Below are 27,795 nucleotides of genomic sequence, written 5' to 3'. Positions count from 1 at the left end.
TCTTTCTACCTTCCCCCATGTCTCATATTCACTGTTATCTTTCTACCTTCCCCCATGTCTCATATTCACTGTTATCTTTCTACCTTCCTCCATGTCTCATATTCACTGTTATCTTTCTACCTTCCTCCATGTCTCATATTCACTGTTATCTTTCTACCTTCCTCCATGTCTCATATTCACTGTTATCTTTCTACCTTCCTCCATGTCTCATATTCACTGTTATCTTTCTACCTTCCCCCATGTCTCATATTCACTGTTATCTTTCTACCTTCCTCCATGTCTCACTGTTATCTTTCTACCTTCCCCCATGTCTCATATTCACTGTTATCTTTCTACCTTCCCCCATGTCTCATATTCACTGTTATCTTTCTACCTTCCTCCATGTCTCATATTCACTGTTATCTTTCTACCTTCCTCCATGTCTCAAATTCACTGTTATCTTTCTACCTTCCTCCATGTCTCAAATTCACTGTTATCTTTCTACCTTCCCCCATGTCTCATATTCACTGTTATCTTTCTACCTTCCCCCATGTCTCATATTCACTGTTATCTTTCTACCTTCCTCCATGTCTCACTGTTATCTTTCTACCTTCCCCCATGTCTCATATTCACTGTTATCTTTCTACCTTCCCCCATGTCTCATATTCACTGTTATCTTTCTACCTTCCCCCATGTCTCATATTCACTGTTATCTTTCTACCTTCCTCCATGTCTCACTGTTATCTTTCTACCTTCCTCCATGTCTCATATTCACTGTTATCTTTCTACCTTCCTCCATGTCTCATATTCACTGTTATCTTTCTACCGTCATCCATGTGTCATATTCACTGTTATCTTTCTACCTTCCTCCATGTCTCATATTCACTGTTATCTTTCTACCTTCCTCCATGTCTCACTGTTATCTTTCTACCTTCCCCCATGTCTCATATTCACTGTTATCTTTCTACCGTCATCCATGTGTCATATTCACTGTTATCTTTCTACCTTCCTCCATGTCTCACTGTTATCTTTCTACCTTCCTCCATGTCTCATATTCACTGTTATCTTTCTACCTTCCTCCATGTCTCACTGTTATCTTTCTACCTTCCTCCATGTCTCATATTCACTGTTATCTTTCTACCTTCCCCCATGTCTCATATTCACTGTTATCTTTCTACCTTCCTCCATGTCTCATATTCACTGTTATCTTTCTACCGTCATCCATGTGTCATATTCACTGTTATCTTTCAGCCTTCCCAATTCCTTCCCCCAGTTTAGAGATGGCTTTTTGCGGTGTGCAGCATAGTCCTTTAGTCTCTATGGGCCAGTTATTGAGGGCCACAGCATAAGGAAAGAAACTGTTTAGATGGGGGTCATAACATCCAATCACAGAGGTTTACAGCAGCTGACAGTTGTACCATCATTGCTAATAACTTAAACTGCCTTATTCAGATAAAGACAATCTCTGTACAAATGTAGGATCTTAATTTGATCATCCTGTTGCAGGACAACGTTGCTGCAATGCAGTTAATTTTAAACTTGTATTGTATTTGAGATTTAAAAAGGCTTTTGGAGATTGTAATAGAGGCTACTTCCTCTGCAAGAAAACCAGTCGTCCACATCCCGTGACTGAAGTTATGTGATTTCCTCATAGGAAACTAAAAGCGTGTTTGAAGCCTACGCAGTTTCAAAACGGCTGTTGAAACTATCGCAAACATTTGTCAACAACATTAGAAGTGGGATAAATGTGTTGATTTGAAGGAAAGACGGGCAGACTGGTAAGTCTACTGTAGGCTAAATATAACTATTATAAAGTTAGGTTGTGGTCAGACAAAGCTTGAGATATGATCCTTTATCATGCTGACTGACCTGAAGGTCTCTGTAGGAAATGTTGTGAACATATCAGGTCTAGGCAACATGCTCTGGTATTTAGACTGAAAACTGATTTGTAGGTGGTCAGTCCTGCTACTGATAGTTTATGTGAACTGATCTGAACAGGTTTAGACTGGTCATCTATGATATGTAGGTTATATACAGTACATTCTCTGTCCTGCTACTGGTAGGACTATAACATTATGTTGATCTGAACAGGTTTAGACTGGTCATCTATGATATGTAGGTTATATACAGTACATTCTCTGTCCTGCTACTGGTAGGACTATAACATTATGTTGATCTGAACAGGTTTAGACTGGTCATCTATGATATGTAGGTTATATACAGTACATTCTCTGTCCTACTTATTATTATTATTATTATTATTGTTGTTGTTCTGTCTATAACTACCTTAACAAACAGTGACTTATTATTATTATTAATATTATTATTATTATTATTGTTGCTGTACTGTCTATAACTACCTTAACAAACAGTGACTTATTATTATTATTATTATTATTATTATTGTTGCTGTTCTGTCTATAACTACCTTAACAAACAGTGACTTATTATTATTATGATTATTATTATTGTTGTTGTTCTGTCTATAACTACCATAACAAACAGTGACTTATTATAATTATTAATATTATTATAGTTATTATTATTATTGTTGCTGTACTGTCTATAACTACCTTAACAAACAGTGACATATTATTATTATTATTATTATTATTGTTATTGTTGCTGTACTGTCTATAACTACCTTAACAAAAAATGACTTATTATTATTATTATTATTATTGTTATTGTTGCTGTTCTGTCTAGAACTACCTTAACAAACAGTGACTTATTATTATTATTATTATTATTGTTGTTGCTGTACTGTCTATAACTACCTTAACAAACAGTGACTTATTATTATTATTATTATTATTATTATTGTTATTATTATTGTTGCTGTACTGTCTATAACTACCTTAACAAACAGTGACTTATTATTATTATTATTATTATTATTATTATTATTATTGTTATTGTTATTTTTATTGTTGTTGTTCTGTCTATAACTACCTAAACAAACAGTGACTTATTATTATTATTATTATTATTGTTATTATTATTATTATTGTTGCTGTACTGTGTAGAAATACCATAACAAACAGTCACTTATTATTATTAATATTATTATTATTGTTATTATTATTATTATTGTTGTTATTGTTGTTGTACTGTCTATAACTACCTTAACAAACAGTGACTTATTATTATTATTATTATTATTATTATTGTTGTTGTTGTTGTTGTTCTGTCTATAACTACCTTAACAAACAGTGACTTATTATTATTTTTGACAGTTACCATGGAGATGAAATGTCACAACTACATGTTCATGTGATGCTTTAAATCACCTGACTGTTTCTATGTCTGTTAGTAAATGTTTTATTTCTCTAAGAGATAATTAATAAATGAGAACAATTGACAGTCAATAATTAGTTGTCACTGTGTTAACCACAACCAACATGCTGGATCTCTGTTTAGTTGTCACTGTGTTAACCACAACCAACATGCTGGATCTCTGTTTAGTTGTCACTGTGTTAACCACAACCAACATGCTGGATCTCTGTTTAGGGGTCACTGTGTTAACCACAACCAACATGCTGGATCTCTGTTTAGTTGTTACTGTGTTAACCACAACCAACATGCTGGATCTCTGTTTAGTTGTCACTGTGTTAACCACAACCAACATGCTGGATCTCTGTTTAGTTGTCACTGTGTTGACCACAACCAACATGCTGGATCTCTGTTTAGTTGTTACTGTGTTAACCACAACCAACATGCTGGATCTCTGTTTAGTTGTCACTGTGTTAACCACAACCAACATGCTGGATCTCTGTTTAGTTGTCACTGTGTTAACCACAACCAACGTGCTGGATCTCTGTTTAGTTGTCACTGTGTTAACCACAACCAACATGCTGGATCTCTGTTTAGTTGTCACTGTGTTAACCACAACCAACATGCTGGATCTCTGTTTAGTTGTCACTGTGTTAACCACAACCAACATGCTGGATCTCTGTTTAGTTGTCACTGTTAACCACAACCAACATGCTGGATCTCTGTTTAGTTGTCACTGTGTTGACCACAACCAACATGCTGGATCTCTGTTTAGTTGTCACTGTGTTAACCACAACCAACATGCTGGATCTCTGTTTAGTTGTCACTGAGTTAACCACAACCAACATGCTGGATCTCTGTTTAGTTGTCACTGTGTTAACCACAACCAACATGCTGGATCTCTGTTTACAGGGGTCCTGTCTCTAAAATGAGTCTCTCTGGGGAGAGAGAGGAGGGGGGCCCTGCCTCTAAAATGAGTCTCTCTGGGGAGAGAGAGGAGGGGGGCCCTGCCTCGAAAAGGAGTGTCTCTGGGGAACATGGCACCAAATCTAAGAGGTGAGATGACAATTTTTTAAAGAATTTATGAAGAGTTTATACACAAAATGCTATATCCACCATTTTTTCACATTTGTGTTTTTTCATCAGAAATGGAGGCTTATGAGTGTGTAAAATATTACTGTTCTAAGATTTTAAATTCATAGATTTTAGCTTATGACATTTTACTGAGAACATCACAGCAAGATGAAACAAATATTGTTGCATTCTCTAGATTCTGCATTCACCAGATTCTCACATTTCATTTGTGTTATAGAGCCTCACAGTGGAGGTGTCATAATACCCATAACACCTAGCGGTCAAACAGGGAAATGGTTCCAATAGTTTTATAGAGCCCCACAGTGGAGGTGTCATAATACCCATAACACCTAGTGGTCAAACAGGGAAATGGATCCAATAGTTTTATAGAGCCCCGCAGTGGAGGTGTCATAATACCCATAACACCTAGCGGTCAAACAGGGAAATGGTTCCAATAGTTTTATAGAGCCCCACAGTGGAGGTGTCATAGTACCCATAACACCTTGTGGTCAAACAGGGAAATGGTTCCAATAGTTTTATAGAGCCCCACAGTGGAGGTGTTATAATACCCATAACACCTAGCGGTCAAACAGGGAAATGGTTCCAATAGTTTTATAGAGCCCCACAGTGGAGGTGTTATAATACCCATAACACCTAGCGGTCAAACAGGGAAATGGTTCCAATAGTTTTATAGAGCCCCACAGTGGAGGTGTCATAATACCCATAACACCTAGTGGTCAAACAGGGAAATGGTTCCAATAGTTTTATAGAGCCCCACAGTGGAGGTGTTATAATACCCATAACACCTAGCGGTCAAACAGGGAAATGGTTCCAATAGTTTTATAGAGCCCCACAGTGGAGGTGTTATAATACCCATAATACCTAGCAGTCAAACAGGGAAATGGTTCCAATAGTTTTATAGAGCCCCACAGTGGAGGTGTCATAATACCCATAACACCTTGTGGTCAAACAGGGAAATGGTTCCAATAGTTTGATAGAGCCCCACAGTGGAGGTGTCCTAATACCCATAACACCTAGCGGTCAAACAGGGAAATGGTTCCAATAGTTTGATAGAGCCCCACAGTGGAGGTGTCCTAATACCCATAACACCTAGCGGTCAAACAGGGAAATGGATCCAATAGTTTTATAGAGCCCCACAGTGGAGGTGTCATAATACCCATAACACCTAGCGGTCAAACAGGGAAATGGTTCCAATAGTATTTCCAATAAAACACATGAGCTGGCGCACACCCAAAGATTTTTATTTTTTTATGTGGAAGTTCTGACTAATGGCTAATAAACTATAAGCTATAAAAATAAGGAGAGTGGCACACTCCATACAGTGAGGGAAAACAGTATTTGATCCCCTGCTGATTTTGTACATTTGCCCACTGACAAAGAGATGATCAGTCTATCATTTTAATGGTAGGTTTATTTGAACAGTCAAGTAATGCATGGGGAAGAAATGGCACAGCAGCCATTTTGGGAGGGGGTGTGGATGCCCACACACCATAGCAGTCATCTTTTATATAACAACAAAAAAAATCCAGAAAAACGCATGTCAAAAATGTTATAAATTGATTTGCATATTAATGAGAGAAATAAGTATTTGACCCCGTCTCAATCAGAAAGATTTCTGGCTCCCAGGTGTCTTTTATACAGGTAACGAGCTGAGATTAGGAGCACACTCTTAAAGGGAGTGCTCCTAATCTCAGTTTGTTACCTGTATAAAAGACACCTGTCCACAGAAGCAATCAATCAATCAGATTCCAAACTCTCCACCATGGCCAAGACCAAAGAGCTCTCCAAGGATGTCAGGGACAAGATTGTAGACCTACACAAGACTGGAATGGGCTACAAGACCATCGCCAAGCAGCTTGGTGAGAAGGTGACAACAGTTGGTGCGATTATTCGTAAATGGAAGAAACACAAAAGAACTGTCAATATCCCTCGGCCTGGGGCTCCATGCAAGATCTCACCTCGTGGAGTTGCAATGATCATGAGAACGGTGAGGAATCAGCCCAGAACTACATGGGAGGATCTTGTCAATGATCTCAAGGCAGCTGGGACCATAGTCACCAAGAAATCAATTGGTAACACACTACACCGTGAAGGACTGAAATCCTGCAGGGCCCGCAAGGTCCCCCTGCTCAAGAAAGCACCTATACATGCCCGTCTGAAGTTTGCCAATGAACATCTGAATGATTCAGAGGACAACTGGGTGAAAGTGTTGTGGTCAGATGAGACCAAAATGGAGCTCTTTGGCATCAACTCAACTCGCCGTGTTTGGAGGAGGAGGAATGCTGCTTATGACCCCAAGAACACCATCCCCACCGTCAAACATGAAGGTGGAAACATTATGCTTTGGGGGTGTTTTTCTGCTAAGGGGACAGGACAACTTCACCGCATCAAAGGGACGATGGACGGGGCCGTGTACCGTCAAATCTTGGGTAAGAACCTCCTTCCCTCAGCCAGGGCATTGAAAATGGGTTGTGGATGGGTATTCCAGCATGACAATGACCCAAAACACATGGCCAAGGCAACAAAGGAGTGGCACAAGAAGAAGCACATTAAGGTCCTGGAGTGGCCTAGCCAGTCTCCAGACCTTAATCCCATATAAAATCTGTGGATGGAGCTGAAAGTTCGAGTTGCCAAACGTCAAACCTTAATGACTTGGAGAAGATCTGCAAAGAGGAGTGGGACAAAATCCCTCCTGAGATGTGTGCAAACCTGGTGGCCAACTACAAGAAACGTCTGACCTCTGTGATTGCCAACAAGGGTTTTGCCACCAAGTACTAAGTCATGCTTTGCAGAGGGGTCAAATACTTATTTCCCTCATTAAAATGCAAATCAATATACAACATTTTTGACATGCGTTTTTCTGGATTTTTTTGTTGTTATTCTGTCTCTCACTGTTCAAATAAACCTTCCATTAAAATTATAGACTGATAATTTCTTTGCCATTGGGCAAACGTACAAAATCAGCAGGAGATCAAATACTTTTTTCCCTCACTGTAAATCTCTACTTGCACATTCATCTTCTGCACATCAATTACTCCAGTGTTTATTTGGTATATTATAATTACTTCGTCACCATGGTCTATTTATTGCCTTACCTCCTTTATCTTACCTCATTTGCACACACTGTATATATACTTTTTATGCTGTATTATTGACTGTATGTTTGTTTATTCCATGTGTAAATCTGTGTTGTTGTCTGTGTCACACTGCTTTGCCTTTTTCTTGGCCAGGTCTCAGTTGTAAATGAGAACTTGTTCTCAACTAGCCTACCTGGTTAAACAAAGGTGAAATAAATTTTAAAAAATTAAAAAATCTGCCTTGAATAACAGGTTGCCACTGCTCCAAAGCAATTACATGTGGCACAGGAACCACTGACTGGCTGCATGTTTCTATTATTCAGATACCTGCTGGTACCTCTTAACTGGTTAGGACAGCTCATGAGGCTATTATACAGATACCTGCTGGTACCTCTTAACTGGTTAGGACAGCTCATGTTTCTATTATCCAGATACCTGCTGGTACCTCTTAACTGGTTAGGACAGCTCATGAGGCTATTATCCAGATACCTGCTGGTACCTCTTAACTGGTTAGGACAGCTCATGAGGTTATTATCCAGATACCTGCTGGTACCTCTTAACTGGTTAGGACAGCTCATGAGGTTATTATCCAGATACCTGCTGGTTCCTCTTAACTGGTTAGGACAGCTCATGAGGTTATTATCCAGATACCTGCTGGTACCTCTTAACTGGTTAGGACAGCTCATGAGGCTATTATCCAGATACCTGCTGGTACCTCTTAACTGGTTAGGACAGCTCATGAGGCTATTATCCAGATACCTGCTGGTGCCTCTTAACTGGTTAGGACAGCTCATGAGGCTATTATCCAGATACCTGCTGGTGCCTCTTAACTGGTTAGGACAGCTCATGAGGTTATTATCCAGATACCTGCTGGTACCTCTTAACTGGTTAGGACAGCTCATGAGGTTATTATCCAGATACCTGCTGGTACCTCTTAACTGGTTAGGACAGCTCATGAGGCTATTATCCAGATACCTGCTGAGGTCCTAAATATCTGCCAGTAGATGGGACACAATATTACTAATGTAACCCACTGTAAAGACTGGGTTTAGTTGATTGTGTTGCACTGCTCATGTCTGCGTTCTGGAACTGCCCGCGTCCACGTACGGTGTGGCACCAAGGATATTGTCAGGTTACGTGCAGAGTGGGCTGAGGTGATCTTGGGGAATAACGACGGAGTTCGCTACATTGTTGAGACGCCAAAGTTTATTGTTCAATTAGCTTTTTGCTTTACGGTCAGGGACAGTATGAGTGTAGCCAGATCCTTTTCACTCTCTATCCTTGTTTCATTTTGTGGTTCACTGGATTCGTCCTCATCCTCGAGACGAGGGACAGACGAACGACCTGCTAGCTAGCCAAGCTAGTCAGTACAGCTAGGTAAGCTAGCTACTCTACCAGCAGCATCCTCATTTTTCCTAGCTACCACTACATCATCACTAGCTGCCCGCATTACTTGTGGACCGATGGAGCTCCCTGGTTGTTTCATCCACCAGTTAAATCCCATGGAAGGCTTCCGTCTCTCTCGTTGACGGATGCTGGCTACCTCTGTCCGGTTCTCCTCTCTTCACTAGATGGACGGTAACTTTAGTGTTTAACCCCTCTGTGTCCAATGACCGAAGTTTAAAAAAAAAAATTGTGACGCCTCAAGTAGTCTGGACACATTCCATTTTTAACAATGTTTTTTTTTCTGATAAAACTAGTTCATTGCATCCGCCATGGAGCTCAGTTTCATAATATTACCTTATGTCCCTAGTTATGAAGTTATAGCGAAAAAACCGGCCTTATTTTAGGTCATTTTTCACCCTTCCAGCTCCTATTAGTTTAATTGAGCACTGTGGCACCACCTGACATTCTGAACGTTCTATACCATTGCCCATTGTTCTGCGTCACAATGCCAGCTTCGCTATTGTTATCAATGAGACCTGCCTGCGTTAACATTGTAGGCTGACCTCAAGTATTATTATTAGTATTATTACTAATATTATCACAGCTACTTGGTGCACACTTCACCTGGGTACACGTTGTGGTGACCCACAGTACTAGTGATGGCTGGCGCAAACCGATCAAACGTTAAGCATTTTCTGGTCATAGTTAACCAATTTTGTTTTCAGAAAAATGTATACAACCTAAACAGAACACATGTCCCTGCCCTCTTTTTCAAGATGTGGCCGATTTATACAGACATAATAAAAAATGTAATTAAGATATAACACTTTTTTTGAGGAGTTATTGTTTCTGAATGGCTACTGGGTAATTTGATATGCATCGAAATCTTCGTTTGTAGGCATTGAATTGAGCAAATGCTGCACAGGTTCACTGAGTTACAACCCAAATGGATAGGTCTAGCTCATTGATTTGTAGATCTGACGCAGTTGAGCCTTGCAAGTGTGGTGAATGAGTTATGTAGTACCCACAGAAGACCACAGGGAGGAGCTAGAGAGCTATAAACCCATAACGTTTTTAGCCTTAAAACCCTTAAACCTAACAATCAATCTAATGTATTTATGAAGCCCTTTTTACATCAGCAGATGTCACAAAGTGCTGTACAGAAATTCTAACCCTACGTATTACCTATTTTAGCCTTAACCCCTAATCCTGTGTATTACCTATTTTAGCCTTAACCCCTAACCCTAATTCTAGGGTAGGGTAGCCTAAAACACTTTTAGAAACTATTTTAGTAATAATATTATGTTAGTAAATACAAGTATAGTACCAAACAGCATGTTGATTATTTTGTTAATCAAACCTGTCTAAGCCTTTTGCTGTTTTTATTTTGTTATTCGTTTTTTTCTAATATCTATTATTGCAAGGCACACAACAAGCCACATGTGTTTTTATTTTTCAAATGTGGTTTGAACTGGGAGACCTAGTAACCTCTTTGTGAATGTCCAGCAATTGGCGTGGGATAGACAGGGCAGGTTTGAGACTAATCTAAGGAATTAACAATGTTTTTTTTTCTTCTCAGGTGTCTCACTAATGTCTGTCTATGAATGACTGACTTTTAATTGGTAAATATTTCCAATAGATGGCAGCATAAGACCACGAAGCATCAGTTATAGGCTACAAGCAGCAATATGATTGACATAAAATAGCATGCAACCACAGACTATATGTCCCATGATTTTCTAAAATGGTCACTCATTACTTTAGTTAGCTATATATCTCCTTGAGCTGACTTCATGCGCGAGAAGGCATCGCGGGTTGATGCTGGTTGATGAATTTGACAATGAATGTACTGGGAAAATACATTCTTCTCAACTAGAGGTGACGGAATTAATGTTCAGGCTTATTGATAATCGTTATATTAATGAAGTATAATTTCAAACATGAGCATAAAAACAGGTAATAATAAACATGAATCATCATTATATTACTAAACAGTAATCTGTTAAATGCTTTTTCAGTCCTTCCTCTTGTGTTAGCAGTGTGGAAAGGGACAGAAAGAAGCGCGGGGAGTGGTGGTGTATCCAGGGAGAACTAAACTAATCTTCTGATAAGTCATTCGTGGTGTTATGCTGCCATCTAATGAAATGATTTAGAAACTGCAGTAATATTGAATAATGTGTAATTCCTTACTAAAGTAGTAATTTCTCAGAATTGCAAAATTGAATATTTTCTAGTTAATTTTACAACTTACAACCATAAAATAACAATTTATTGCATAATAAACAATGAAACTGACGAAACCAAAAACATAATATATTTAGTTAATTATATATATGAAAAACTATTTATTAGATGGGAGACATTATCAGCCAAAGTAACAGCCCTGTAGACAAAGAAGAGCTCTCCAGTAGGTACCAAAACATTCAAAGGCCATTTTCTCAAAAGTGAGGTTACAAGTTCATCAACGTTCAAAGAAGAATTACTTTCCCATTGTTCATCAACTGTTTTGTATGATATACCATTTTCTAGCCCTGAGTCTCTACTTTTATCCAGTGTAAAAAACACATTTGAAAATGTTTCTAAAATAAGACCGAATCGTGCCGGGCGGTTACATTTGACTGTGTTAAACCTAGCAGTACTACTGATTTCTCTGAGAGTGAGGCAGATATATATTATTACTGTATAAAACCTAGCAGTACTACTGATTTCTCTGAGAGAGAGGCAGATATATATTATTACTGTGTTAAACCTAGCAGTACTACTGATTTCTCTGAGAGGCAGATATATATTATTACTGTATAAAACCTCACAGTACTACTGATTTCTCTGAGAGTGAGGCAGATATATATTATTACTGTATAAAACCTAGCAGTACTACTGATTTCTCTGAGAGTGAGGCAGATATATATTATTACTGTATAAAACCTAGCAGTACTACTGATTTCTCTGAGAGTGAGGCAGATATATATTATTACTGTGTAAAACCTAGCAGTACTACTGATTTCTCTGAGAGTGAGGCAGATATATATTATTACTGTATAAAACCTAGCAGTACTACTGATTTCTCTGAGAGTGAGGCAGATATATATTATTACTGTGTAAAACCTAGCAGTACTACTGATTTCTCTGAGAGTGAGGCAGATATATATTATTACTATGTAAAACCTAGCAGTACTACTGATTTCTCTGAGAGTGAGGCAGATATATATTATTACTGTATTAAACCTAGCAGTACTACTGATTTCTCTGAGAGTGAGGCAGATATATATTATTACTATGTAAAACCTAGCAGTACTACTGATTTCTCTGAGAGTGAGGCAGATATATAGCATTGAGCAAAGAAAACATTTGACTCTCTAAAATGAAACCGTCATGTGATAGTTTATAAACAAATTCATGTCTGTCATTGAACAACACCATGTCATAATTAGATAGTGAAAAACACACCAATCTCTTTCATAATTTCTTTAAACAATAAAAGCTCATTTACCAACATTTCTGTAAAGTGATATGTTGCGTTTTGGAATGAAACTCTTCTTATGTTTCCCATCTGAGATCAGAGTAGATGAGAGATGTAATGTTTGTCTCTGTTGTGTTGAAGACCAATCAAGCAGGAGAGACCAGCCTCCCCTGTTCCCAGCTGTGTGTCCATGAAGAGTGACCAGTCTATGGATCCTCTTATATACTTTAGAGAGGGAGACTTTTCTACTGAACAAAGGTAAGAAGAACTCATGGGTCATGGTCAGTGAGTTAAACACCACTGTCTCTAGTCATTTCTCCTCTCCCATTTTCACATTCCTTTTTGTTGTTTTCATAATCCGTAGGCTAATCCTTCTGTCCATTTTCATAGTCCTAAAACAATATTAAACAAACACAACGTTCCCTCCCTGTGTGTGTGTGTGTGTGAAAGTGTGTGTGTTTGCACTCCCTGGACAAGGAAATGAAATCTCTATCCTGATTGCCTAGTCACTTTTGCCACTACCTACATGTACATATTACCTCAATTATAGTCTCATTATTACCTCAACTACCTGGTACCCCTGCACATTGACTCAGTACTGGTACTCCTTATAGTCTCATTATTACCTCAACTACCTGGTACCCCTGCACATTGACTCAGTACTGGTACTCCTTATAGTCTCATTATTACCTCAACTACCTGGTACCCCTGCACATTGACTCAGTACTGGTACTCCTTATAGTCTCATTATTACGTCAACTACCTGGTACCCCTGCACATTGACTCAGTACTGGTACTCCTTATAGTCTCATTATTACCTCAACTACCTGGTACCCCTGCACATTGACTCAGTACTGGTACTCCTTATAGCCTCATTCAACGGCTCAGACACGAGAGGTATGTGGCAGGGTCTACAGTCAATCACGGACTACAAAAGAAAAACCAGCCCCGTCGCTGATCACGATGCCTTGCTCCCAGACAGACTAAACAGCTTTTTTACTCACCTTGAGGACAACACAGCGCCACTGACACGGCCCGCTACCAAAAACTGCGGGCTCTCCTTCATCGTAGCCAACGTGAGTAAAACATTTAAACGTGTTAACCCTCGCAAGGCTGCAGGCCCAGACGGCATTCCCGGCCACGTCCTCAGAGCATGCGCAGACCAGCTGGCTGGTGTGTTTACGGACATATTCAATCTCTCCCTATCCCAGTCTGCTGTCCCCACATGCTTCAAGAGGGCCACCATTATTCCTGTTCCCAAGAAAGCTAAGGTAACTGAGCTAAATGACTACTGCCCTGTAGCACTCACTTCTGTCATCATGAAGTGCTTTGAGAGACTAGTCAAGGACCATATCACCTGTCACCCTAGACCCACTCCAATTTGCTTACCGACCCAATAGGTCCACAGACGACGCAATCGCCATCACACTGCACACTGCCCTAACCCATCTGGACAAGAGGAATACCTATGTAAGAATGCTGTTCATTGATTGCAGCTCAGCATTTAACACCATAGTACCCTACAAACTCGTCATTAAGCTCGAGACCCTGGGTCTCGACCCCGCCCTGTGCAACTGGGTCCTGGACTTCCTGACGGGCCGCCCCCAGGTGGTGAAGGTATGTAACAACATCTCCACCCCGCTGACCCTCAACACTGGGGCACCACAAGGGTGCGTTCTCAGCCCTCTCCTGTACTCCCTGTTCACCCACGACTGCGTGGCCATGCACGCCTCCAACTCAATCATCAAGTTTGCAGATGACACTACAGTGGTAGGCTTGATTATCAACAACGACAAGACGGCCTACAGGGAGGAGGTGAGGGCCCTCGGAGTGTGGTGTCAGGAAAATAACCTCGCACTTAATGTCAACAAGGAGATGATCGTGGACTTCAGGAAACAGCAGAGGGAGCAGCCCCCTATCTACATTGATGGGACAGTAGTGGAGAGGGTGGAGAGTTTTAAGTTCCTAGGCGTACACATCACGGACAAACTGAAATGGTCCGGCAGCTGCTCCGCCCATAACCGTAAGGCTCTCCAGAGGGAAGTGAGGTCTGTGTGTGTGGCTGTTACCAACATACTGACTCAACTCAAGCCACTTTAATAATAAAAAATTGATGTATTCAATTCATCACTAGCCACTTTATATTATATAATGTTTACTTACCCTACATTACTCATCTCATATGTATATACTGTACGCTATACCATCTACTGCATCTTGCCATCTTGATGTAATTTAGCACTAGCCACTTTCAACAATGCCTCTTTATATGTTTTCATACCCTACATTACTCATCTCATATGTATATACTGTACTCTATACCATCTACTGCATCTTGCTGTCATGTCCTGGCCAGTATAAGGGTTAATTGTCATTGTAGTTTGGTCAGGACGTGGCAGAGGGTATTTGTTTTATGTGGTTCGGGGTGGTGTTTTGGTAAAAGGGCGTTTGATTTAGTATTTCCGGGTTTTTGGTTTATGGTCTATGTTTATATATTTCTATGTGGAGTCTAGTGAGTGTGTTTCTATGGTTGATTAATTGGGGTTGGGACTCTCAATTGAAGGCAGGTGTTTTCTCTTTGCCTTTGATTGAGAGTCCCATATATTAGGGTGTGTTTGTCATTTGTGGGAGATTGTTTCTTGTCTAGCGTATGTGAGCCTGAGAAGACTGTCTATATCGTGAGTTTGTTTTGTTATTTTGTATGTTCATTTTGAGTCTAATAAATGTTCAAGATGAGCCAAAACAATTCTGCTGCATATTGGTCCTCCTTTTCCGACGATGATTTCGCCATATCGTCTGACGACGACGAAATCCCTGACAGAATCTCCCACCAAACCAGGACCAAGCAGCAGAGGAAGGAGCAGAGGGATTTTGAATTGGACAAACGGGAGAGATGGACATGGGAGCAAGTTATGGCCGGAGAGGGCCCATGGAGAATGGCTGGTAAGGACCGGGAACGTTTCCGAGGAACACGACTGGCGTTGAAGCACGAGAGGCACCCCCAATAATTTTTTTTGGGGGGGCACACGGGTAGTTTGGCTAGGCCTAGGAAGAGCCGGAAGCTAGCTACCCGTGGTTATATGGAGGAGCGTATGAGGTGGAGGGCGCCATGTTTCGCTGAAGAGCGCAATATCTCACCCATACGCACGCACAGTCCGGTGCGCGTTATTCCAGCCCCTCGCAGGTGCCGTGCTAGAGTGAGCATCCAGCCTGGTAGGAGGATGCCTGCGCAGCGCATCTGGTCGCCGGTACGCCTCCGAGGACCAGGCTACCCAACTCCCGCTCTACGCACGGCTACCATCAGGCCCCTGCACAGCCCAGTCCGCCCTGTACAAGCACCCCGCTCATACAGGGCTACTAGTTCCATCCAGCCAGGACAGGTTGTGCAGGAGGTAAGATCAAGACCGCCTGTGCGCCTCCATAGCCCGGTGTTTCCAGTTCCTGTCTCTCGTGCGGACCCGGAAGTGCGTCAGCCCAGTCCGACTCGTCCTGTTCCCGCTCCCCGCACTAGCCTGGAGGTACGTGTTCCCAGTCTGGTAAGTCCAGTACCAGCACCACGCACCAGGCTTCAAGTGCGTCATCCCAGTCCGACGTCGCCAGGGCTGCCCGTCAGTCAAGAGTCGCCAGAGCTGCCCGTCAGTCAAGAGTCGCCAGAGCTGCCCGTCAGTCAAGAGTCGCCAGAGCCGCCCGTCAGTCAGGAGTCGCCAGAGCTGCCCGTCAGTCAAGAGTCGCCAGAGCCGCCCGTCAGTCAAGAGTCGCCAGAGCTGCCCGTCAGTCCGGAGTCGCCAGAGCTGCCCGTCAGTCAAGAGTCGCCAGACCGCCCGCCAGTCAAGAGCCACCAGAGCCACCCACTAGTCAGGAGCTGCCAGAGTGGCCGGAGATGCCAGAGTGGCCAGACTGCCCGGAGATGCCAGAGTGGCCAGACTGCCCAGAGATGCCAGTGGCCAGACTGCCCGGAGATGCCAGAGTGGCCAGACTGCCCGGAGATGCCAGAGTGGCCAGACTGCCCGGCGATGCCAGAGTGGCCAGACTGCCCGGAGATGCCAGAGTGGCCAGACTGCCCAGAGATGCCAGAGTGGCCAGACTGCCCGGAGCTGCCAGAGTGGCCAGACTGCCCGGAGATGCCAGAGTGGCCAGACTGCCCAGAGATGCCAGAGTGGCCAGACTGCCCGGAGCTGCCAGAGTGGCCAGACTGCCCGGAGCTGCCAGACTGCCCCATCGGCCCAGAGTCTGCCGATTACGAAGAACCAAGGGAGTCGAGCAGCAACCCTGAACTGAGTAAGCCTGACAATCCAGAACTTAAAATGATTAACTGTTCAATTAATGAGTCTGTATACAGGGTGGAGAGGAGGAGGTCTGCCCAGGATCCAGAGCAAGGGGAGTCTGCCTACGGTCCGAGGCTGATCGGGGTCGGCACTCTGGAGGACAATAGGCCGGAGCCTGAACCACCACTTGCATAGGTGGGTTGGGGAGGGGGGGTGTAGCACAAGTGCCATCAGTGACGGCAGCCACCCTCCCTTCCCTCCCTTTACTTTAGGGGGATTTTTGTTGTTGTTTGGGGTTTTTGTTTTTCTTGAGGTGCTTCCGGGGTTAGCACCTTTAGGGGGGGGGGGTACTGTCACGTCCTGGCCAGTATAAGGGTTAATTGTCATTGTAGTTTGGTCAGGACGTGGCAGAGGGTATTTGTTTTATGTGGTTCGGGGTGGTGTTTTGGTAAAAGGGCGTTTGATTTAGTATTTCCGGGTTTTTGGTTTATGGTCTATGTTTATATATTTCTATGTGGAGTCTAGTGAGTGTGTTTCTATGTTTGGTTAATTGGGGTTGGGACTCTCAATTGAAGGCAGGTGTTTTCTCTTTGCCTTTGATTGAGAGTTCCATATATTAGGGTGTGTTTGTCATTTGTGGGAGATTGTTTCTTGTCTAGCGTATGTGAGCCTGAGAAGACTGTCTATATCGTGAGTTTGTTTTGTTATTTTGTATGTTAATTTTGAGTCTAATAAATGTTCAAGATGAGCCAAAACAATTCTGCTGCATATTGGTCCTCCTTTTCCGACGATGCTTTCAACGTTAATAACAATGTTTTTTTTTAAACAGCTCAGAGATTTAACAATGCTCCTGCGAATATTCAAATTATTAACTTTTCCTTAAAATGCATTTGGGAAACCAGACCCTGAATAAAAACATCTGCTAAATGACTAAAATGTCAAATGTAAATGTTTTACAAACTGATCTCATATTTCTGTATTGGATTATTATATTTAAATGTTTTAATATTGATGTCACAAGTGTATCATTTGTACAGTTCTTTATTAAAAATGTAGTTATTTGTTACATTTCACTTTGTAAAACTTAGCAGTACTACTTATTTCTCTGAGTGTGAGGCAGATATATAGTATTACTGTATAAAACCTAGCAGTACTACTGATTTCTCTGAAAGTGAGGCAGATATATATTATTACTGTGTTAAACCTAGCAATACTACTGATTTCTCTGAGAGAGAGGCAGATATATATTATTACTGTGTAAAACCTAGCAGTACTACCGATTTCTCTGAGAGTGAGGCAGATATATAGCATTTTGCAAAAAAAAACATTTGACTCTGAAATGAAACCATCAAGTGATAGATTTTAAACTAATACATGTCTGTCATTGAATAATCCAATGCCATGATTAGATAGTGAAAAATCACACCAATCTCTTTCATAATATCTTTAAACAATAAAAGCTAATTTACGAACATTTCTGAAAAGTTATATATAGCGTTTTGGAATAAAACTCTTCTTATGTTTCCCATCTGAGCTCAGAGCAGATGAGAGATGAAATGTTTGTCTCTGTTGTGTTGAAGTCCAATCAAGCAGGAGAGACCAGCCTCCCCTGTACCCAGCTGTGTGTCCATGAAGAGTGAGCAGTCTATGGCGCCTCCTATATCCTTTAGAGAGGGAGACGTTTCTACTGAACAAAGGTAAGAAGAACTCATGGGTCATGGTCAGTGAGTTAAACAACACTGTCTCTAGTCATTTCTCCTCTCCCATTTTCCCATTTCTTTTTGTTGTTTTCATAATCCGTAGGCTAATCTTTTTTTCCATTTTCATAGTCCTTAAACAATATTAAACAAACACAACATTCCCTCCGTGTGTGTGTGTGTGCACTCCCTGGATGAGGAGATGTAATCTCTATCCTGATTGCCTAGTCACTTTTACCCCTACCTACATGTACACTACCGTTCAAAAGTTTGGAGTCACTTAGTAATGTCCATATTTTCGAAAGAAAAGTAAAAAAATGTGTCCATTAAAATAACATCAAATTGATCAGAAATACAGTGTACACATTGTTAACTTCTCTAGGGTAGGGAGCAGTATTTTGACGTCCGGATGAAAGGCATGCCCAAATTAAACTGCCTGCTACTCAGGCTCAGAAGGTAGGAAATGCATAGTATTAGTAGATTTGGATAGAAAACACTCTGAAGTTTCTAAAACTGTTTGAATGATGTCAGTGAGTATAACAGAACTCATATGGCAGGCAAAAACCTGAGAAAAATCCACCCAGGAAGTGGGAAATCTGAGGGTTGTAGTTTTTTCAAGTGATTGCCTATTGCCTACACAGTGACTTAGGGTTAATTTTGCACTTCCTAAGGCGTCCACTAGATGTCATCAGTCTTTAGAACGTTGTTTCATGCTTCTACTGTGAATATTGAGTCAGATGAGTGACGAAATGACATGAGCTCAGAGGTGCGCTCTCACGTGAGTGTGAGCTGTGTTCCTTTTCTTTTCTGAAGACATTGGAATTGTCCGGTTGGAATATTACTGAAGATTTATGTTAAAAACATCCTAAAGATTGATGCTATACATCATTTGACATATTTCTACGAACGTAAATAGAACTTCTTTTTACTTTTCTTCGTGACTTTTTTGCGCGCTTCCTGCATTTGGAGGAGTGGACTGAACGCGCGAACAAAAAGGAGGTATTTGCACATAAATGAAGAACTTTATCGAACAAAACAAACATTTATTGTGGACCTGGGATTCCTGGGAGTGCATTCTGATGAAGATCATCAAAGGTAAGGGAATATTTATAATATTATTTCTGAGTTTTATTGACTCCACAAAATGGCGGGTTTGGTTTCGTGTCTGAACGCCGTACTCAGATTATTGCAAAGTGTGTTTTCTTGTAAAGTTTTTTTGAAATCTGACACAGTGGTTGCATTAAGGAGAAGTGTATCTATAATTCTTTGAATAACAGTTTAATATTTTATCGACGTTTATGATGAGTATTTCTGTAAATTGATGTGCTCATTCACCAGAAGTTTTGGGACATTTCTGAACATTACACGCCAATGTAATATGGGGTTTTTGGATATAAATATGAACTTCATCGAGGAAAACATACATGTATTGTGTAACATGAAGTCCTATGAGTGCCATCTGATGAAGATCATCAAAGGTTAGTGATTAATTTTAGCTGTATTTCTGGATTTTGTGACGCCTCCCCTTGCTTGGAAAATGGCTGTGTGGTTTTTCTTGTCTAGGTGCTGTCCTAACATAATCTAATGCTATGCTTTCGCCGTAAAGCCTTTTTGATATCGGACACTGTGGTTGGATTAACGAGAAGTTTATCTTTAAAATGGGATATAATAGTTGTATGTTTGAGAAATTTGAATTATGAGATTTTTGTTGTTTTGAGTTTGGCGCCCTGCTATTTCACTGGCTGTTGAATAGTGTGTCCCGCAGTTGGGACAGTCACGTCCCACATACCCAAGAGGTTAATGACTATTGTAGCTGGAAAACACTGATTTTTTATGGAATATCTACATAGGCGTACAGAGGCCCATTATCAGCAACCATCACTCCTGTGTTCCAATGGCACGTTGTGTTCGCTAATCCAAGTTTATAATTTTAAAAGGGTAATTGATCATTAGAAAATCCTTTTGCAATTATGTTAGCACAGCTGAAAACTGTTGTTCTGATTAAAGAAGCAATAAAACTGGCCTTCTTTAGACTAATTGAGTATCTAGAACATTAGTATTTGTGGGTTTGTTTACAGGCTCAAAATGGCCAGAAACAAAGTACTTTCTTCTGAAACTCATCAATCTATTCTTGTTCTTAGAAAGTAAGGCTATTCCATGCGAGTAATTGCTAAGAAACTGAAGATCTCATACAACACTGTGTACTACTCCCTTCACAGAACAGCGCAAACTGGCTCTAACCAGAATAGACAGAGGAGTGGGAGGCCCCGATGCACAACTGAGCATGAGGACAAGTACATCAGAGTGTCTAGTTTGAGAAACAGACGCCTCACAAGTCCTCAACTGGTAGCTTCATTGAATAGTAACCACAAACCACCAGTCTCAACGTCTCGCCTTCTAGGCAGAGTTCCTCTGTCCAGTGTCTGTGTTCTTTTGCCCATCTTAATATTTAAATTTTTTTGGCAAGTCTGAGATATGGCTTTTTCTTTACAACTCTGCCTAGAAGGCCAGCATCCCGGAGTTGCCTCTTCACTGTTGACGTTGAGACTGGTGTTTTGAGGGTAAAGTAAAGTATAAAATAAAAATTATTAAATTAAATAATAAAGTAAGAATTTCTGAACAATAATTGATTCTACTGGACAGAGTAAGAGAATAAATACCTGGAATAAGATATTACTAGTTAGTAGAACTGTTTCTTGAGCTGACTTGCTGACAGCAGTTTTCAAAGTGGAAACTAATCAGTAGGTCTACATGTTATCAGTAAAACGTCTGGTAAAGATGGTGGAGGAGCTTTTACATTATATAGTTTTATGTTTATCTCAGGGTTTCTCAATCCTTTTGTTCTTACCAGCACTTACACACCGGATTCAACTAATCATCAAATATATATTTGAAGATAGATTTAAGGCATCATTAAAACCTTTTGGGTTTGTAGGCCTGTTTACAATTATTAAAGTCCTACAGTAATTCATATTTTGGAGGAAAAAAACACAGCTAAACTTGGTTACGAGTAAATTATATGTTTAGCAAAAATAACATAAGAAGGACTATAATAAAAAAACTGAAGCAAGATTCGGTACAATGTCATGATTTGCTGCTGTCGCATGCAACTGACTGTTACCTCTGGTTACTGTTGTAAATGCCTCTGGGTTTAGAACTCTGTGTCTCAGTGCCCTGCGACAGTGGGAAGTTCGTTTTGCATGGCCCGGTGCTACAGGTGAGTGGAGTTTTATTTTAAGGCACAATGGAATGGTCTAAAATGCGTAAACTCTGCGCACCCGGGGAGCCGGGCAATGCAAAACGAATTCACCCAGTGACCGTTACTTTATTTCCTTATATGAAACTGAAAGTAACTTTGTAGCCCACGCAGTTACAAAATGTCTGTTGAAACTGTGGCTCATATGTCTCTAGAACGTTAGAACAGTGGTGGAAAAAGTACTCAATTCTCATACTGGAGTTAAAGTAAAGATACCTTAATAGAAAATGACTCAATTAAAAGTGAAAGTCACCCAGTAAAATACTTCTTCAGTAGAAGTCTAAAAGTATTTGGTTTAAAATATAATTAAGTATCAAAAGTAAATGTAATTGCTAAAATATACTTAAGCATCAAAAGTAAAAGTAAAGTAGTGATCATTTAAAAATCATTTTATTAAGCAAACCAGACGGCACAATTTTCTTGTTATTTTAATTTACGGATAGCCAGGGTCACACTCCAACACTCAGACATCATTTAAAAATGAAGCATTTGTGTTTAGTGAGTCCTCCAGGTCAGAGGCAGTAATGACCAGGGATGTTCTCTGTTTAGTGAGTCCTCCAGATCAGAGGCAGTAGGGATGACCAGGGATGTTCTCTGTTTAGTGAGTCCTCCAGATCAGAGGCAGTAGGGATGACCAGGGATGTTCTCTGTTTAGTGAGTCCTCCAGATCAGAGGCAGTAGGGATGTTCTCTTGATAAGTGTTCAAATTGGACCGTTTTCTGTCCTGCTAAGCATTCAACATGTAACGAGTACTTTTGGGTGTCAGGGAAAATGTATGGAGTAAAAAGTACATCATTTTCTTCATGAATGTAGTGAAGTAAAAGAGAAAGTTGTTAAAAATATATTTCTCAAAGAGATAATGAATGAATGAGAACAATTGACATTCAAGAATTAGTCACTGTGTTAACCACAACCAACATGCTGGATCTCTGTTTAGTTGTCACTGTGTTAACCACAACCAACATGCTGGATCTCTGTTTAGTTGTCACTGTGTTAACCACAACCAACATGCTGGATCTCTGTTTAGTTGTTACTGTGTTAACCACAACCAACATGCTGGATCTCTGTTTAGTTGTCACTGTGTTAACCACAACCAACATGCTGGATCTCTGTTTAGGACGTCACTGTGTTAACCACAACCAACATGTTGGATCTCTGTTTAGGGGTCAGTTCTCTAAAATGAGTCTCTCTGGGGAGAGAGAGGAGGGGGGCCCTGCCTCTAAAATGAGTCTCTCTGGCGAGAGGAAGGAGGGGGGCCCTGCCTCTAAAATGAGTCTCTCTGGGGAGAGAGAGGAGGGGGGCCCTGCCTCTAAAATGAGTCTCTCTGGCGAGAGAGAGAAGGGGGGCCCTGCCTCCAAAATGCATCTCTCTGGCGGACATAACACCAAAGCTAAGAGGTAAGATGACAATTTTATGAATAATTAACTAAGTTTATTTCCTAAATAAATAGCTATCTTAAGGTGAATGCAGTTACTGTAAATCTCTCTGGATAAGAGCATCTGCTAAATCAGGGGTTCTCAATCCGGGGTCTGCGGAGGTACTGCAGGGGTTCTGCAGGAAGCGCGGGGAGTGGTGGTGTATCCAGGGAGAAAACTAAACTAATATTCTGAAATGTCATTGTGGTCTTATGTTCCCATCTATTGGAATTATTTAGCAACTGCAGTAGTGCTGAAAAAATGTGTTATTCCTTACTAAAGTAGTAATTACTGAGAATTACTAGTTAATTTTATCACTTACAATCATAAAATAACAACTTATACATAACAAACAATTAAACTGACATAAACCAAAATCACTATATATGTAGTTATTTAGTTAATGACCAAATTGAGCCGGTCGGTCACATTTGAGAGTGAGGGAGATATATAGCATTTTGCATAAAAAAAAAGATTTTTGTCTCTCTGAAATGAAACCATCAAGTGATAGATTTGAAACAAATCCTTGTCTGTGAGAGATGTAATAATTTATACATAATTTCTTTAAACAATAAAAGCTCATTTCTGTAAAGTGATATGTTGCGTTTTGGAACTCTTCTTATGTTCCCCATCTGAGATCAGAGTAGATGAGAGATGTAATGTTTGTCTCTGTTGTGTTGAAGACCAATCAAGCAGGAGAGACCAGCCTCCCCTGTTCCCAGCTGTGTGTCCATGAAGAGTGACAAGTCTATGAATCATCCTATACACTTTAGAGAGGGAGACTTTTCTACTGAACAAAGGTAAGAAGAACTCATGGGTCATGGTCAGTGTGTTAAACAACACTGTCTCTAGTCATTTCTCCTACTTTAGTCCATTTTCATAGTCCTAAAACAGTGTGTGTGTGTGTGTGTGTGTGTGTGTGTGTGTGTGTACTGTAATCTCATGTTTTGTCCACAGAAACCAACAGGAGAGATCAGAGTCAGAGATTCTCAGTGGTCAGTCTTCCCAGAGTCATCAAACAGACCTGGACTCTATATTCAGTGTATGTGATCCTGTTATGTACATTTGTTTTTGTTTTCCTCAAGTAATGTTTCTTTCAATTATTAATTCATGTGTTAATGAGAAAGCATTTCTTCTCTTGCTTAACTTATTTACTTGATTTATTTCAGTTGCTTGAAGAGAAAATTATAACATTTGTGAAGAACGAGCTGAAGATGTTCAAGAGGATTCTTGGTCCTGAACTCCCAGAAGGCTTTGAGAGTCAGAAGCAGGAGGAGGAAGTGGTGGATGCTGAAGATGAGAAGCAGGAGAGCAGTGCCAGAGAGGGGGCTCTGAAGATCACACTGCACGTCCTGAGGAAAATGAACCGGAAGGAGCTTGCTGACACACTGGAGAAATGTAAGATATGTCTGCCTCATGTTGAATGCTGTTTTATAACATTTAAAAGCTGTGGCTAAAGTACAGCTAAAGTAGCTGTGTAACTCAATGATATTGTAGCAACCTTAACACAACACCTTGTGACCTCATCAAGTAGCAGAAGGGATGTGTTGTGTTGATTAATTTAGAGAGAGAGACAGAGAGAGACAACATTAATAATACCATCAATAACACCAATAATAATATAATCAGTCACACCAGTCTGTAATGCATTAAGAAAACATTGATACATTTATACAGTCACTTAAGAGAATAAATTATTATTTTAAAACTTTAACAGTCCTTCAATACTGTAGACATTAAAACAGACGTAATATTAATATCCTCTGTGTTATTTCTTCATTCAGATGAGCTTGCTGTGATTTGCCAACGTGAACTCAAATCTAATCTAAAGAAGAAGTTTCAATGTGTATTTGAGGGGATCGCTAAACAAGGAAACCCAACACTTCTCAATAAGATCTACACAGACCTCTACATCACAGAGGGTGGAACAGGAGAGGTCAATAATGAACATGAGCTGAGACAGATTGAGACAACAACCAGGAAACAAGCAAGACCAGAGACTGCAATCAAATGTAACGACATCTTCAAACCCTTAACTGGACAAGACAAACGTATCAGAACTGTGCTGACAAAGGGAGTCGCTGGCATTGGAAAAACAGTCTCTGTGCAGAAGTTCATTCTGGACTGGGCTGAAGGAAAAGCAAATCAGGATGTTCAATTTGTGTTTTCATTCCCTTTTCGGGAGCTGAATTTGATGAAAGGGGACAAACACACTTTGATTGAACTTCTTAATCACTTCTCAATGGAAACCAAACAATCAGGAATCTCCATCTACAACAAGTACAAAGTTGTGTTCATCTTTGATGGTCTGGATGAGTGTCGACTGCCCCTAGACTTCCAGAAGAACAAGATCTGTTGTAACGTCACAGAGTCAACCTCAGTGGATGTTCTGCTGACAAATCTCATCAAGGGAAATCTGCTTCCCTCTGCTCTCCTCTGGATAACTACCCGACCTGCAGCAGCCAATAGGATCCCTTCAGGATGTGTTGACCAGGTGACAGAGGTACGAGGGTTCAATGACCCACAGAAGGAGGAGTACTTCAGAAAGAGATTCAGTGATGAGGACCTGGCCAGCAGAATCATCTCACACATAAAGACATCAAGGAGCCTCCACATCATGTGCCACATTCCAGTCTTCTGTTGGATTTCTGCAGTAGTCCTTGAACACATGCTGAAACATAAGAGAGAAGAGATGCCCAAGACTCTGACTGAGATGTACACACACCTTGTGGTGTTTCATACCAAACAGAAGAATGAAAAGTATCTTGGGAACGAAGAGACAGGTCCACAATGGAATAAAGAGAGCATTCTGTCACTGGGAAAACTGGCTTTTCAACAGCTTGTGAATGGCAATCTGATTTTCTATGAAGAAGACCTGAAAGAGGCTGGCATTGATGTCAATGAAGCCTCCGTGTACTCAGGATTGTGCACACAGCTCTTTAAAGAGGAATGTGGGCTGTACCAGGACAAGGTGTACTGCTTTGTTCATCTGAGCATTCAGGAGTTTCTGGCTGCTTTATATGTGTTCCTCTCATTCATCAACAACAATGAGAATCTAATGGCCGAACCGCAAACAAAAGATGAGCCTAAAGTTACTTTCTACAAGAGTGCTGTGGATAAAGCCTTACAAAGTGAGACGGGAAACCTGGACCTGTTCCTCCGCTTCCTTCTGGGCCTCTCACTGGAGTCCAATCAGAAGCACTTACAAAATCTACTGACAAAGACAAGAAGCAGCTCAAAGACCCATGAAAAAAACAGTCCAGTACATCAAGGAGAAGATCAGGGAGAATCCCTCTCCAGAGAGGAGCATCAATCTGTTCCACTGTCTGAATGAACTGAATGACCATTCTCTGGTGGAGGAGATCCAAAGCTACCTGAGATCAGGAAGTCTCTCTAGAGCCAAACTGTCACCTGCACAGTGGTCAGCTCTGGTCTTTGTGTTGCTGACTTCAGAAAAGGAGCTGGATGTGTTTGACCTGAAGAAATACTCTGGATCGGAGGAAGGTCTTCTGAGGCTGCTGCCAGTGGTCAAAGCCTCCAGAGCTGTTCTGTGAGTAAATAAAATGACATTTGAGAACTAATCATCTGGAACAAATATTCCGTTTAGAGAAAATATATGTATTAAAATATAATATTAATATGAAATATATTAATATGAAAAAATTACTGAATCAGTGCATTGGTGTTCACATTAGTATAACAATATGTCCATACAAATCTAGGAGATGGAAGATTAATCTATATGTTGTTTGGAAGAATAAACCAAATGCATCTGCCATTGTCCTTCCACACTACTCGTTAAATTAACAGTGTGTTTGTGAAGTCATGATGATCTCTTTGTCAGGCTGTCAGGCTGTGGAGTAACAGAGAAAGGCTGTGCTTCTCTGGTCTCAGCTCTGAAGTCAAACCCCTCACACCTGAGAGAGCTGGATCTTAGCGACAATGACCTGAAGGATTCAGGAGTGAAGCTGCTCTCTGCTGTACTGGGGAATCCCCACTGTAAACTGGAGACTCTGAGGTCAGTATTCCTGTAGTTGGTCAACAAGTGATAACGCTTTAAGATTGCTTCGATCACGTGGGATATGTTCCGCATTGCGGCGAACAACAACATTGACGAATATGCTGATTCGGTGTGCGAGTTTATAGCTTCGGCGATGTCGTACCCACAGCGTCTATTAACCTCTCTAGGCTAGGCGGGACGAATTCGTCCCACCTACGTAACAGCCACGGCTATCCTGTGGCGCGATTTTCAAAACCTTAAAAAATCCTATTACTTCAATTTCTCAAACATATGACTATTTTACAGCCATTTAAAGATAAGACTCTCGTTAATCTAACCACACTGTCCGATTTCAAAAAGGCTTTACAACGAAAGCAAAACATTAGATTATGTCAGCAGAGTACCAAGCCAGAAATAATCAGACACCCATTTTTCAAGCCAGCATATAATGTCACCAAAACCCAGAAGACAGCTAAATGCAGCACTCACCTTTGATGATCTTCATCAGATGACAACCCTAGGACATTATGTTATACAATACATGCATGTTTTGTTCAATCAAGTTCATATTTATATCAAAAACCAGCTTTTTACATTAGCATGTGACGTTCAGAACTAGCATACCCCCCGCAAACTTCCGGGGAATTCGCTAACATTTTACTAAATTACTCATGATAAACGTTCACAAAAAGCATAACAATTATTTTAAGAATTATAGATACAGACCTCCTCTATGCACTCGATATGTCCGATTTTAAAATAGCTTTTTGGTGAAAGCACATTTTGCAATATACTAAGTACATAGCCCAGGCATCACGGGCTCGCTATTTAGACACCCGGCAAGTTTAGCACTCACCATAATCATATTTACTATTATAAAAGTTTGATTACC

At 40.7% G+C, this 27,795-nt stretch overlaps 2 protein-coding genes across 3 annotated transcripts; both read left to right on the top strand.

Annotated features, from left to right (window-relative positions):
* Window positions 1-1,638: 1,638 nt before the first annotated feature.
* On the top strand, window positions 1,639-18,206 carry LOC145867249 (uncharacterized). The gene is made up of 4 exons (XM_082971322.1): window positions 1,639-1,757; window positions 4,165-4,308; window positions 12,412-12,528; window positions 13,141-18,206. Exon 4 carries the CDS (start codon window positions 15,351-15,353, stop codon window positions 16,728-16,730), a length of 1,380 nt encoding a protein of 459 aa, XP_082827448.1. The 5' UTR covers window positions 1,639-1,757; window positions 4,165-4,308; window positions 12,412-12,528; window positions 13,141-15,350; the 3' UTR covers window positions 16,731-18,206.
* A 5,579-nt stretch (window positions 18,207-23,785) lies between these two features.
* LOC145867248 (NLR family CARD domain-containing protein 3-like) lies at window positions 23,786-27,449 on the top strand. Of its 2 annotated transcripts, none has more exons than XM_082971321.1 (4): window positions 23,786-23,945; window positions 24,073-24,301; window positions 24,688-26,453; window positions 26,798-27,449. In XM_082971321.1, the coding sequence occupies exons 2-3, from the start codon at window positions 24,118-24,120 to the stop codon at window positions 26,235-26,237; spliced, it is 1,734 nt and encodes a 577-aa protein (XP_082827447.1). In that variant the 5' UTR covers window positions 23,786-23,945; window positions 24,073-24,117; the 3' UTR covers window positions 26,238-26,453; window positions 26,798-27,449. The 2 variants fall into 2 exon arrangements, with proteins under 2 accessions (XP_082827447.1, XP_082827446.1); XM_082971320.1 differs by having other exon boundaries at window positions 23,787-23,945; window positions 26,748-27,449.
* Window positions 27,450-27,795: the final 346 nt, after the last annotated feature.

The sequence above is a fragment of the Salmo salar genome, unplaced genomic scaffold (genome assembly GCF_965601325.2).
Source record: "Salmo salar unplaced genomic scaffold, fSalSal1 ptg000257l, whole genome shotgun sequence".
NCBI lineage: Eukaryota > Metazoa > Chordata > Actinopteri > Salmoniformes > Salmonidae > Salmo > Salmo salar.
Note: the sequence above shows the minus strand (reverse complement) of the source record. Positions and strands in the feature narration are given on the sequence as shown.

What these genes read in the sequence shown, in the direction of transcription:
- LOC145867249 (XM_082971322.1), top strand. Translation starts at nt 15,351, where the DNA reads ATGGAGGAGCGTATGAGGTGGAGGGCGCCATGTTTCGCTGAAGAGCGC.
- LOC145867248 (XM_082971321.1), top strand. Translation starts at nt 24,118, where the DNA reads ATGTTCAAGAGGATTCTTGGTCCTGAACTCCCAGAAGGCTTTGAGAGT. An exon ending in TGCTGACACACTGGAGAAAT is followed by an intron (nt 24,302 to 24,687) that starts GTAAGATATGTC and finishes TTCTTCATTCAG; the next exon opens with ATGAGCTTGCTGTGATTTGC.